At 37.4% G+C, this 14,159-nt stretch overlaps 2 protein-coding genes across 3 annotated transcripts; one reads left to right on the top strand and one right to left on the bottom strand.

Annotated features, from left to right (window-relative positions):
* The first annotated feature begins 1,109 nt into the window (after positions 1–1,109).
* Positions 1,110–5,216, top strand: LOC127803030 (CLAVATA3/ESR (CLE)-related protein 25). Of its 2 annotated transcripts, XM_052339030.1 has the most exons (4): positions 1,110–1,476; positions 2,617–2,752; positions 3,154–3,325; positions 4,553–5,216. In XM_052339030.1, the coding sequence occupies exons 2-4, from the start codon at positions 2,686–2,688 to the stop codon at positions 4,590–4,592; spliced, it is 279 nt and encodes a 92-aa protein (XP_052194990.1). In that variant the 5' UTR covers positions 1,110–1,476; positions 2,617–2,685; the 3' UTR covers positions 4,593–5,216. The 2 variants fall into 2 exon arrangements, with proteins under 2 accessions (XP_052194990.1, XP_052194989.1); XM_052339029.1 differs by lacking the exons at positions 1,110–1,476; positions 2,617–2,752 and having other exon boundaries at positions 2,759–3,325.
* Positions 5,217–8,691: 3,475 nt separating this feature from the next.
* On the bottom strand, positions 8,692–11,049 carry LOC127804763 (inactive LRR receptor-like serine/threonine-protein kinase BIR2). Its single transcript, XM_052341750.1, has one exon. It carries the CDS (start codon positions 10,745–10,747, stop codon positions 8,933–8,935), a length of 1,815 nt encoding a protein of 604 aa, XP_052197710.1. The 5' UTR covers positions 10,748–11,049; the 3' UTR covers positions 8,692–8,932.
* Positions 11,050–14,159: the final 3,110 nt, after the last annotated feature.

Below are 14,159 nucleotides of genomic sequence, written 5' to 3'. Positions count from 1 at the left end.
TAATCTTATTCAAAAATGATTTCTGATTATTAAGTAATGTAATGCTGCACGATGCAGGTGAGGTGGCAATGGGCGACGTAAGTTGACGATGATTTTACTTTGTTTCTTTTTTTATTTATTTATTTATTTATTTTTAATTGCAATTTATTTGACAGCTGTGGGACTTTGACAGGTGTAACTCATCCAGAAAACCAGGTCACAAGGTGACAGCTGATGGCCCAAATCAGAGACATTGATTGATCGACGACTGTGACGTAAATTTAACTCATTGGAGATTATAATTCACTGTCCTACCGAACGTTAGAACCTCGCAAAATTTATCTTAGTAGTCACTGGCGTAATAAGTGTCCCATAATTATAATATCTTCGGGCAGAAGTAAAATAATCTAAAAAATGCAATATTCATGTATTATTCTATAATAATTATATTAATTAATGCATTATCTGATATAATTACCTTTGGAATTTTGAGGGAGTGCGTTTAATTGGATATATATATAACTCCATTACTGGTTGTCTGGCATCTTTTGCAGAGTAATGATGGCTTCATAAGAAAGAAAGAAATAATGAGCCACTATTATAAAATTCTAAAACGAAGGAAGTGACCATTTCTATTTGTTGCCCCAATTGTTGGTAAGCAAGTCGGCTGCACGTGTTTATTGCTCCAAAGTAGTCCTCGTTCATCATTCATCAACAGGAAAAGCAAAAGTTTACTTTGATTCAATGAGTTTAATAAATCATCTCTTAGAGTTAAGAAGCATGAATACCAATTGGGCCGGCCCAATCAGGCCTTTAAACAGATCATGAATTGGGCTCGGAACCTGGTATGCAAGCCGGGCCTTGTTTAATTAGAGTCCAACTCGTGGTAAATGGGCCCCAAGATGGACGGCCCGCCTCAACCCAAGCAGACTTAAAAAATTCCAGAATGTGTCAGCGCCATTCATTCAGATCCTCGAGTTATCTAGCCCCAGCCTAAAAGATTTGTGTGAAATAATATTTTACATATATTAATTTACGAATTAATATTATTTTAAAATAATAATAATTAAACAATCCTATCACTCATTAATAAGATAAGGATTCATTTAATCACCACTTTTGCGCAAATACTGATAAAACACCCTATCAGTCACCGCGGATTGAATTTGAAGGTCTACGAATGGCTGCTCTCTCAGCCTTCGATTATCTCCTGTCTGGTTCGTCTGACGGACACCAATGCCAATTTGCCAATGAAACCTCAATCTACTGATCACCAACGACGATGTGTCACTAATCGTCTTTGTTTACAGTAGTAGCAGGCCATAATTCCTAGGTTTACTCCTTGGAACCTCATCGTTTTCATTAGATCTTAGGAAATGTTTCTTCTTTTGAACTGAAAATCTACCGGCATCAAATAATGGATCGCCCGACGACCAGAAGAAAGATTGCGGTATCAACCCCGACGTACGGCTTCCGATCACTAGAAATTCTTCAAAGGTCTCTCTCTCTCTCTCTCTCTCTCTCTCTCTCTCTCACACACACACACACTTAAGATCTGCCTGATTTTCAGTAGCAAAAGAGCTGAAATATAAGCCTTCACCTACATGTTAGTTTATGCAGTGTATATGTTTACTTCCTGTAGAGAAAATATATCATAAGCTCTTCCTTGCTGCTTTGGTGCTTAGGAGTGGTGCTTGGTTATGATCTTGTTTGCCTAAACACTTCGAGCACTTCAAATTGAGGCAATTAGCAATTTTACATAAATTTCAGCCCTTTGTTTAGAATGAGTGTAAATGACCGATGCACCATTAAGAATTTTCATGTCGAAATGTTATCACAACAACAAATGACTAATTTAAAAAACAAGAAGATACCTATAATCTTGAATTGCTGATTGGATGGATGAACCTAGAACCAGGTTTCTCAGTGGTTCAATTTCTGATTCGACTTTAGGTATAACTATGCGATTATCTGTGATGGGCAAGGACATGGGCGCGGCTCCATGTCACGGTCTTGAGTGATTGTTGGTCCAGTTGCTAGTTTCTTTGTAGGCTTATCCTGTATGGAAATTCGGAAAATGATTAAAGTACTTGGAGAAAGATGCAACATTCTTCTGCACGTTTATTTGGCGAAAAGTACGCCTAGCCACTGTCAGGCAAGAAAGCCGTAGGTTTGGCCACAATCACTGGATTAGTAAATGTGTTTTCGCTCTGTAATTTCCCCCACATTTGGTTGCAAAATTCCAATGCCTGCCCTGCTCACTATAGTCATTCATTCACCTTCCCATTTTGTTAATGCCTACCCTTTTTGAAAACGAAAGCTTCCGTCTGTTAGATGTTGGTGGCCATCTCCTGCACTAAATAAGTTTCAAAGAACATGTTTGATGAATGAATGGACAGTGTTATTTGATCTAACGAGAGAGGCCAGGGGGGCTGAAATCCCCTTTTTATCCCTCCTTTCTGATGGTGAATTGATTTTGCAATTTGTTTCTATATATATATATATATATTTATAGAGAGAGAGAGAGAGAGAGAGAGAGAAGGTGTTTTTAGTTTTCATTATGTGTCTGTTTTGAGAATAACGAGAATGAAAATACGAAATGGGCCTCAGGTTCTAATTTTTTTACGGTATATACAGTAGGGAGCACTAGAAGACATCAAGGAGCTATGAAGAAACATAGTGAGGTCCCCTTTGGATGGTAGCTGCATGAAAATGCACAAACCCAAAACAAAAGGAGTTTTCTCGTGGACCCAATCAAATTTAAAGCAACAAGGTTAACCAACTTTTCTTCTTTTGCCAATTTCATCTCTCTCTCTCTCTCTCTCTCTCTCTCAAATGCAACAGAATCACAGCTAGCCTTTCATCTATAAAGCAAGAAATCACTCCTCACACGCGAACTCCAAATAAAGCCACCTTGATAAACTACTTGCTTTCCCTTGCTCTCCCCTGCCTTCATTCCATCCATTCCTTTCTCCTTGCACATAGCTCTGAGTACATTATTGTCATCCTGCTATTAACACGATTTTCACCTCATATTCAACCTTTTGTTGAGAATTTTTAGGGAGCAGAAGAAAAAAAGAAATATATTTATGGGTGCCAGAGGGAGGGTTTCAATGATCGCTTCAGTAGCAATTGTATTGTTCATGGGCTTTGTCTGGTTCTTGTTTGTTGCAGTTGCAGCCAGTCGCATGACCACCAGAACAGCTTTAACAGCTCAATCAACCAAGAAGGCTGAGCTTCTCAAGTTGATAGAAACAGAGAAGGAAGCTGTTCGTGACTGGGACTTGGATCCATATTCTGCGAGCAACAGAAAGGTGCCCAATGGACCTGACCCTATTCACAACAGGTAAATTTTATGCCCTTAAACCTCTATTATATGTGCATAAACATGACCTAAAACAATAATTACAAAAAAGAATTCATTGCATAAACACATGCAGGCACGTCTATGATTGTTTCATCCACTAAACCTGTTAAAAAAAATAGTATTTCATATGCAAAAAAAAAATTCCAAAATGATTTGTTCGATAATGGTAACTTGACAGGTGTAACTTACCACATCAAGTCTTTTTACTTCCAATGGAATGAATTTTTTTGAGTCATTGTGAAATAAAAAAACCTATAATGACTGATCATGTCCTGATGCAATTTTTTCATATTGTGTTTACTGTTAAAACTTATGTTTGTGTATTATTGTGGAATCTGTATTCATTGATGAGCCAGCACAAGCATATTAATGTCCCTTTAATGCACGAATCGACTCCTTTTGAACAATTCTCTGCTTCATGTTCATCCAGATTATCGTTATTTTCATAGAAATTATGTACATATCCACTTCTAGAATAGTCTGTTTCTAGCAAAAAAAAATTCGTTTTCTATAGACGGTAATGCGTTTAGGATTTCTTAAACGTTTTATATGGTAATTGAATAATTAAAAGAAGCATTATGGAGTTACATTTGTAAAGCCCGTAGGGAGCTTAGGTTAATCTAATCTTTATGAAAAGCTTCTTTAACAATCAATCTTTCTCTTATTTTTATGCGAAGACAAGTAGACATTGGGAAAGGCTGGGCCACTTATTTATGGGCCAGACAAAGGCTAGGCCATTCCTCCTTTCTTTATTATTGTTCAAAATCAAATTTTGTTTCCAGATGTTCATAAAAAGGCTCCAAAACTAAGTACAATGGAAAAAGGGGGAAAATAAGTACAATGGATAACTTGTCGTTGAACCCAGTTAGAATACGTGGGGAATAGCCCATATGCATATCTATTTTATGCTTTAAAACGAAAGAAAATTTTGGTTCTGTGCTCAATGAACCTAAAAACATGAATTTGTTTCTATACCAAAAACTCATTAGTTTAATAATTGAACTTTGAATTCAAAGATAAGGCTACTTGAAGGGTTTATGCAGCAATAAAAACTACCAAGTGGTTGGCTACATAAATTTTGGATCTTCAATCATGCTGTTACGCTTTGACGATTATTTTTTATTTTTTTTTAATGGGCTGTGGTAAAGCTCTCTCTTCCTCTCTCATACTTTCACAGTCACCACAGCAAGTAAAACGTTTTTGCAGGAGAGCAGGGAAGTTCAGAGAACCACCTGGTCGAGTTTGAGTAGGAGGATGAACGAGGCTGAAGTTTGGGATAGTTTCAGTAGAAGAGTACTTGTGACCGAGAATTTTGAGTGAATTGGAACTTTTTAACTTACTTGTTTCTGCAATTCTTGTAGTTGTATAACTTTTGCTGTCGTTTCCTGGGAAGGAAAAAACCAAAGAACAAAATTGGTAAAGCATTCTCTGGGTCCTGCCTGCGCATCATATAGCAGCAGAGTTGGCTAAAACACTATAAAGAATTCATGGGATCGGATTCTTGGAAGCTTCTCTTCTCTCGTGCATGGACTTTTGGAGGTATCCCACTGGTATTTGCTTGGTCCCTACTAGGATTCAGAGAGAGAGAGAGAGGATTTCATTCACTTTTTGTAAGGAAGGAAGAGAAAACAGCCACTTGTATGGAATGAGAAAAAAATGGAGACAGCCCAAGAAGAAGATGTGTTTCTAGTCTGCATACCTCTATGCATGTAATATATAAGATATAGATTATTAAAATGAGGAATTTGCTTCTTTTACTAACTCCTATTTGATGTGCTTTTGAGTGGATGGCTTGTGGTTCCACTCCCGCAGACAAAGCAATTCCATCAATTAAAGCCGCTCTCTTTCCAATGATTTCTTTTCTTAATTTTATTTCGTAACTTGAAACTGTGGAGGTCTGGATGCGGCTGCTAAGACTTAAGACAATACAGTGCTTGGAATAATACGCTCAAATTAGCACAAAATTGCTAAATTTAAATCTTCAGACACTGGAAATTTTGTAGCTCATCTGGTTGCCGAAGAACATTCTTCTTTAAAAAAAAATAAAAAATAAAAAACCTTAATCAGATGTGGTAATTAATCATGAAAACAATGATGGTTAAAATCCCATTAGCTTTTGGATGCCTGTCCAAAGTGAAAAACAAAGCAACCCTGTCTCTGTAGTGTGTTGATCGCTTTTCTTTTTCCCTCTTGTCTTGGCTTTCTTTCCTTTGTTCTTTTTCCTGTTTGATTTTGATCGTTTCGAGAAGCAAAGACTAGCGGTCTAAAGTAACCGAGATTCAAATATAAGAGGCCTTTTCCTTATTGCTTGAGGGACATATTCCATTCCCGTGCACTTTCTACGGTTAAAAAGGTGAGACAAAGAAAGGTAACACTGTTATCCGGCCACAAATAATGGCATTAGAATGAAAAGGATCAAAAAATAATACATGGAAAGTATGCAGATTTATTAAGTGGGCTCTTTCCTTAATTGATCCTTTCGTTTTTCTAAGATTTGGGATATTCATACCGTACTCTTTGTCATGTCAATCAGGTTGCTAGCAGCCGGGACGTAGACATAAAGTGGGTGTCAAATGGTACATATTTACACAAATGGAGAATTGGACACCTAAAGCTATATTCTCTTAAAGCTTTATGAATTCTAAATCTCTTCTACTGATGCAATGGCAGTGCAATGTCCTGATAACTACAAGCTTTATGATGCGATTTGGATTGTCTAGGTACTAAGTTTGGGCCTTAGTTTTGTGCCTTGATTCTGGCACGAATAGGTTTTGTTTTTTGAAGCATCATGTGATGACCAATTTGGAGATTCGAATTGGAAGCAACACTCATTTCCTTGGGCCTATTATTCACCTTTCTGACGGTACTCTTCTCCCCCAACAAGATTCCAGACAACAAAAAAAAGGAAACTATGTTCTGTGCAGTAGTTTTTGCTATTCGGTCATAAGTCTGATGACTTCAGTTATTAGCAGAGACTGTCATTCTTCGCTCACAAAGGCAATTACTTAAAAGCGTACGAGTCATTGAAACACGACTGAAAGTCATAATAGTTCAACTGCGTGCCAAAGAGGGAAGACAACTTCATCCTAATCCAAAGTTTGCAGTGAAGGAGGATTACCAGCCCATAAAGAAACTACAAGATTATGGCGCAGCGGGCAAGAAAACTGCACTGCTAGTCTGCTACTGTGCTGTTTCTAAGAACCCCACACCCCCGGGGGGGCAGAGAGTGCACACACAAGTGCACGCTCTATGGTTTGCCTTCCATAAAATCAACCCTCACACACAGCAAACATGTGGATTCAATAATTGATTAGACTCAAAATACTGCAGATTTCGTTTTCATTTAGATGGGTAATTGCGTTTCTCTCAGTTATTTTATCGCAACCAGCCACATAAGGAACATTTTAGTCTCAAGAGAAGTACTCCAAAACCAGGAAGGGCTCTATTAACCATAAGATCAGCACATATTTGCATTAGCTGATCCTTTGGTGACCCATTTGATATTCTGGAACTTTTGGTTCATTGCTGCATATCTTTGCCTCTTTAATTTTTTTGCAAAGTTTTTCACCTAGATAGAAAATTGAAAATTGTGTTTAAAATATTTTTTTTCTAAATTAGAAAACAAAAAACAAATTTTCCATTTTGCAAATTTATACTAGACATCAAAAAACATGTTTAAGGTGTTTTCTACTGTTTCCTTTGCAAATTTTAACCGTGTTTTTCCACTTATTTCTAATGAAAAACACGATTTTCTATGGTATAGCCACTATTTTGAATACTCCAAGCCACATATCCTTCATCGGCCTCTCTTCTTCATCGCACATCCCTTTAGCCCCTGCTTCGAAAGATCACGGATCATTTGGATCCTCTTTTTGCAGATCCTCTGCAAATCATCGGCCTCTCTTTTTCTTAGATGGTTGGCCTCTCCTCTTCTCATAGATCCTTTACAGATCGTTCAGCTCTCCTCTTTTTGCAGATCCTTACTTAATTGTTAGCCTTTTCTCTTCCCAAATCATCAATCTCTCCTTTTCTCACAGATCCTTCGCAGATTGTCTGTCTCTCCTCTTCTTGCAAATCCTTCATAAATTGTTTGCCTCTCATCTTTTCAATTTTTGTTCAAATAGAAAATAACATGATTTTAAACACATTCTCTCAAGTCTAAAACTAGTTTCATATTTGACAAAAACAAACACATTTTCTATTTTTCTCTAAATTTTTGTAGAAATGAAAAAATGAAAATTATAGATGAAAAACTATAACCCCTTAAATTCTGGCTGGAACACTATTTCCATATACCACTGTTCCAAGGGGTAGGCTGGAAAACTATTGCTAAATTCCATTGTTCCCAGAGTGTTTATAGGGCTATGAGCACATGAATAGACTTGTTTGGACTTTGGACAGTCCTAAATAATAGAAGAAGAACCCAAAATCACTATAAAGGACTGCTGACAAGAATTCTTCTGGTAGTTATGGGATGTGAACCAAAATATTAATGAGAAATTTAAACAAAATAAAAGAGTTCCCCGCCTGAGAATCTTCGATCTGGAGAGAAATAATAGTTTCTGCAGGGTCATACTTCTTATATATATATATAAGACTATGGGGTCATATTTGATGGACCAGGCGAGAAAGAGAAGGGGGAAAGAGAAACAGACCATGCACTTGCGCCAAAAAGTTATAATTATGAAGCATTTGGCAGAAGAAAAATGGGGGATAGGGTAGAGTGTACAATACACACACACACAGAGGACTTTGGCGAAGAAAAATCTGGGAAAGGACACAGAGGAGAGGGGGAGAAACAATGAGGAGAAAAATTGGCCGCAAGGAATAATTGAATAATCAAACACCAAAAAGTAAGTCTGCATATTTCATTACAACCAAATGCCTAAACAAATGTGACTGAATGTTGGTAGCTACAATCCTCAATGTCCAATGTGGTTCATACATCACTGTTTCGTCAAAAAATAATGTTAATATAACACACTTACTGTGTGTTATTGGTAAGGATTAATTCAGTTCAAACCAGTAAAATTTATATCATTTCTTTTCTCTAAATATAAATGTGACCTGAAACTATGGTTGTCACTCGAGTACAACAGAGTAAATTCTTCCAATCAGGTAATTACCAAATTCAAGGACCAATAATGTTAACTCCCAGCAAGAAACCGTAACGCAAGACACCATCTATGTAAGGCTCTGTGTAACTAAGAATGTTCTTCCAGACTGTAGTGTATGCCAATGTGCAGAAAATATCATACACTAAAAAATGGATGTGAATGGAGTCTATGAAGATGCAATCATGATTGAAAGAACTATGAATTAAGACAACAGTAAGAGTATTAACGGACAATAAAACCAGATAAATGTTTGACAAATTTGCTAAATGGCAAGAAGCTACAGCTTAGGTTCATTATATATCACACAAATATATCCAGCAAATGTGGAAGGAATTAGGAAAACAAGCTATGATTTAGGCTACACCAATTTACATTGACTGCAACCATGAACTTACCATGTGACGGTTAATTTTGCTACAAGATGCAGGGTGTGAGCCATTTTAGTGCTTGCGCCCCCTCAGCACCAAATTCACACCAGATTCTCATTACCTTGCCTGCCAATAAGCAACGGAAATTCGTCATATTGTTCCACGAATCCGTGCCCTTCTGCAATGCTCTTCAATGATTCATAAGCTTGGTACATTGACCACCTGTCCTTGGGCCGGGAAACCACACAATTACAGGCAATTCTCAGAAATTCCATAATTTCCTCATCATGGCCCCTTCCACAAAGACTCTTATCAATGGCATCTTTTATTTGACCAGAACTGGACAGCTGGTTCACCCAATCCACCAAATTACCTTTAAACTCTTCCCCTGTGTTGCTGACATCCAGCGGTTTCTGACCAGTAGCTAACTCCAGTAATACGACCCCTAAACTATAAGCATCCCCTTTTAATGAAGGAATCATTGTGGTTGAATATTCCCGAGCTATGTAACCAAGTTCACCCAAATCGCCATTGACAAAACTACTCCCATTCACATCACTAGGTGTCATGAGTCTTGCCAACCCAAAGTCCATTATCCTAGCATCAAAATCCTCATCAAGGAGAATCACATTAGAGCTTATATTCTGGTGCAAGATAGGAGGTTGGCAGCCATGGTGAAGCCAAGCAAGCCCCCTCGCTGCACCAAAACCAATCCTAAACCTAGTTGGCCAATCCAATATGCTTGCATTTCCATTCAACAGTGAATATAAAGTTCCAGTTGACATGTGCTTATAAACCAAAAGCTTCTCCTCTTCCACCACACAAAAACCCAACAATGGAGCCAAATTTGGGTGACGAAGCTGCCCTAGTCTATTCATCTCCAACCGAAATTGTTTCTCACTAAGCTTACAAGTGTTAAGCCTCTTGATTGCAAGAGCAGACCCATCAGGAAGAACAGCCTTGTAAGTAGTCCCTGTTCTAGTCGAAATTATGATATTGTCAGCATTAAAATTGTTTGTTGCAGCCATCAAGTCTGCTAACTTCACCTTCACAAGAGGTTTCTGAAAAAGCGTTACTTGGACAAGCTTGTGAGTTCTCAACCTCTCAACCCAACTTGCATCATCTCCTCTCCCAACTGCATAGCCTTTCTTGCTCCTCCTATTGGACTTGTTAAGGTACCACCACCAGAGCCCAAACCCTAACAACAGCGATGCAGCAGCACCAAAAACACCGGCAGCAATAATAATAGCAAGGTTCTTGTTGCTCAGTCCCCCACACTTCCCTAGCGGCCTACCACAGAGTCCGCTATTTCCGGTGAAGTCCGACGAATCATGTTCATTAAGAAATGCCGGAATTGTACCAGAAAGATCATTATTAGCAACAGAAAACTTCTGCAGCCGACCCAAACTAGAGAGTTGGTTGGGTATATTACCAGATAACTTGTTGTCCGAGAGTATCAGCTTATTCAGATACGAACACTTAGCCAGATCGACCGGGATCTGGCCGGTGAAATGGTTGTTGGACAAATCTAGGGTTACTAAATAAGGCAACCAAGTGCAAATTTCAGTAGGGATCGAACCTTTGAGATCGTTACCAGACAGATCCAGAGTTTGCAGACTACTACCGCAGTACTTTAGAGAGTCCGGAACAACACCTCCAAGTTTCATGTCCCGAAGCTCGAGGCTGATCACGCGGTTCTCCCGATCGTTCCAGCACGATACTCCGACGAAGTTGCAGATGAACCCGATCGTATTGTTGGAGAAGTTCCACAAGATTAGCCGTCTATCTGGATCCGCGAGCGACGACTTCACGCCCTGCAAGCACTTCACATCGTCCTCACCCGTCACCGGCGCGACAACACACCATAACACAAGCGCAAGCAACAGAGTAGAGGTCATATCTCTCCAGCGATTCATGATTTATGCTTGTGTGCACGTTGATTTCGTTTGCGACGAGCGAGATTCTGCAGCTAGCGTTTACAGATCGGACATGTGGAGAGTCAAATCTGTAGGTGAAAGGCTTCCTACAGATGGAGGAGGATGTCAAACATGGAGGAGGAACATAAACATTGACCTCGTCTGGTGGTGATGCGTTTCGGTTCGAATCTTGTTTTTTCGTGAACAGTGATGTTATCTTCTCCAATTCAATCCAGTCTTGGGGCTGAGCAGAACATGCCGCGGCGAGTCTTCAGCTTCTTTGACTAAAGATTAGGGTTAAGGGTGTTTGGCTTAGCGGTTTGACCGTTTTTAAGCTATTATAATAGCTTATAAGCTCTAAAGCTTTTTTTCTTTAAACAACCATTATCAAGCTTAAAAGCTATTAGATGAGCATTTTGGAGAAACTTGGACCTCCCCCTCCCCCGGCTTTTTCACAATACCGGTGGGAGATTATATGAGTTGACCAATAAAGTTACCTATTTATTCTCACACAAATTTTATATTTCCCAAGTTACCTATTTATTCTCACACAAATTTTATATTTCCCATCTCTTTTGTCTGTTGTCTTTGCCATTGTCACCTCCTCACCATCGCGGCCTCCCTCCTTTGTCATTGTTGGTTGTCGTCCCCAAATCCATCCCTATCACCATCAATTGTCATCTCTAGCCTCGATTGCCGCCTCTTTCATGTTTGTTACCATCATCCACCTTCCGCACCTCCATTGTCCACCTCCTCCTCCATTGTCAGTGGTGTCCCCCATCACTGTATATATATAACTATAAGTGTGTATATATATTAATCTTATATAATATTTGTTAAGGGAAAAAATAAAAGATGTATTGTTGTACGCATTTCTCGCATCATTCCTCATGGACCAGACTCAATTTAATGGGTCGCCCAAAACCCAGAAAGCTCAGGCGGTCTCGCCAAAGAAAGTCCATACACCATTGAAATTCGAAGCTCGTAAAGTGAGAACCTTGCGAGCTCCCGGCAAATCCCCTAGCAAGATCTTAGCGATCGACTAACGAGCTCCTGACAAATCCCTTAGTTAGCTGGACTATCCAAATCGCTAGCCTAAAACCTCCAGCTCGCATAAGCGGCAAAACTGCTGAGAAGTCTGGGATAGGGTCCATTTACTTTACTTGCAATAACCCATGCTCCTCGTAATGAGGATTCCACTCCCGATTTTGTGTAGATGATAAGGGTTGTTTGTCCCCCCAAAATGTCATCTTTATATTTCTATATGTTATCCAAATTAAAAAGGCCCCTCAATATAAATGGGAGTCAAAGATACCATAAAAGGTACAAGAAGAATAATCAGACACCGCCATTGTGAAAAAATAATCAAAGTACAGTCGTGGAGTAGACATCGTTTTGGCTATACCACGTGAAAATCACTTGTGTGGACTCACATTTGGGATCTTTGTTTTTTCTCCTCTTGACATTTTTTGGATTCACTCACTGCGGCCCAAAACAAATCACGATCGGGTGAAATTGAATGTCGACGTGTATATATTGTATTAATATATTTTTTAATAATTATATATAATTTATCAACATTTAATAGTAAAATTTTATATCATTCAACTATATGTCTATTTTTATCTTTTTAACAAATTTTAATAGCTTATTAATTTTTTCAAACCAAACACATAATTATTAACTAATAACTTAAAAACATATTTATCCAAACACATTATTAACTTAAACATTATCCAACTTTTCATCTTTATACAACTTAAAAGTTCAATAGTGTTTAAGTTGCTAAAAAAAGGGTAAACCAAACACCCTCTTAATTGTAACCGTGAGAAAGCGAGTAAATTTAACATATACTCATTAAATTTTAAAGATGTAATTACTTACTCACCAAACTTTGAATTATTATTACATGCTTACTGAACTTTACTCAACGTCAACCATCTATCACTCATTACATCTTATAAACAAAAAAATACCCACGTAACTAATGGAATTCGAAAAAATTTAACAAATATTCATTAAACTTTAAAAATATAATTATTTACTCACTGAACTTTAGATTGTTATTACCTGTTCACTGAACTGTACTCAACATTAATCATTAATCACCCGTTACATCGCCGTCTGATCTTGCAAATGGAAAATGTCCACGTGGCTAATGAAATCCGAAGTAGTCCAATCAAATCTTTATTTTTGGCCAACTCAACAGCACATTCCTTCCCTCACCCTCTCTCTTCCTTCATTTCTCTCCCCTTCCCTTGCTCTAGCAACGGTAGTTGGTGCATGAAAAGCAAGGTAATGAGGTACCAGTCGATGACTGCGAAAGGGCCAATGACAATCGCTGTTGCTGGAGTTGAGTTAGTTAAAAATAAGGATTTGATTGGCCTATTTCAGATTCCATTAGTCATGTGAGCATTTTATGTTTGTAATATTAGATGGTGATATAATGGGTGATGGATGGTTGACGTTAAACAAAATTCAGTAAATAAGCACTAACAATCTAAAATTTAGTGAGTATCTGGTTATATTTTTAAAGTTATAGTAAATGTTTGTTAAATTTTTTAGATTCCATTAATCATGTGGGCATTTTTCGTTTGCAAAATATAGCAAAAGATAGATGATTGACGTTGAGTAAAGTTTAATAAACAGGTAATATTAATTAAAAGTTTAATGAGTAAGTAATTAAATTTTTAAATTTTAATAAATGTATGTTAAATTTAGCCATGAGAAAGCACCGTACTTTCAGCTTCCCCCCGCCCCCGGGCAGCCCAAAATTGTGTATTTGGGACTGCCCCAACCAGAATTAAACGATTCTCTCTCTTCTTTCACCTGCCCGTGCCTTGCTCGTGCTTTTTGCACCCATTCTCTATAAATATGGAGACAAAAATGTAATAAAATAAATAAATATATATAAATAATCACGAAAAATATTTATATTTTAAAATTAATTCATATTACAAAATATTCATATTTTTCTCTTTTTTACAAAAAATATCACCCATTATCGCAATTAATTAAATAGTATTAATTAATTATTCACTTGATAGATATATTCATACACATTAATATTTTATTACGGTAAAATCATACATCTTTAACTATTAAAGTGGGCCGTATGCAATAATAAATAAAATTTTATCATCAACTTCCCAACATGATTTGTTAAATCAATCTATTTCTCATTTTAATTTCAAAGAGTCAACTCAAATATGGCGGCCCGGGGACTTGACATTGATGCACGTATCTTGTTGAATTTTTAATTTGTTAAGAAGAGTGTTTGTTATTAAAATATGAATTGAAAAAAAAAAGATATAAAAAATATTATAGATAAAAGTATTTTTTATTATATTTATTAAATTTACATGATAATTTTTTTAAAAAATTTACTTAATTTTTTATTTAAAATTTTTCA

Source organism: Diospyros lotus, chromosome 6 (assembly GCF_014633365.1).
Source record: "Diospyros lotus cultivar Yz01 chromosome 6, ASM1463336v1, whole genome shotgun sequence".
NCBI classification, from domain to species: Eukaryota; Viridiplantae; Streptophyta; class Magnoliopsida; order Ericales; family Ebenaceae; genus Diospyros; species Diospyros lotus.
The sequence above is the reverse complement of the archived record's forward strand: the minus strand, read 5'-3'. Positions and strand labels throughout refer to the sequence as shown.

Excerpts from the sequence above, each read along its gene's own strand:
- LOC127803030 (XM_052339029.1), top strand. The coding sequence starts at position 3,069 with ATGGGTGCCAGAGGGAGGGTTTCAATGATCGCTTCAGTAGCAATTGTA. Across the intron at positions 3,326-4,552 it reads CCTGACCCTATTCACAACAG|GAGAGCAGGGAAGTTCAGAG; the intron begins GTAAATTTTATG and ends ACGTTTTTGCAG.
- LOC127804763 (XM_052341750.1), bottom strand. The coding sequence starts at position 10,747 with ATGAATCGCTGGAGAGATATGACCTCTACTCTGTTGCTTGCGCTTGTG.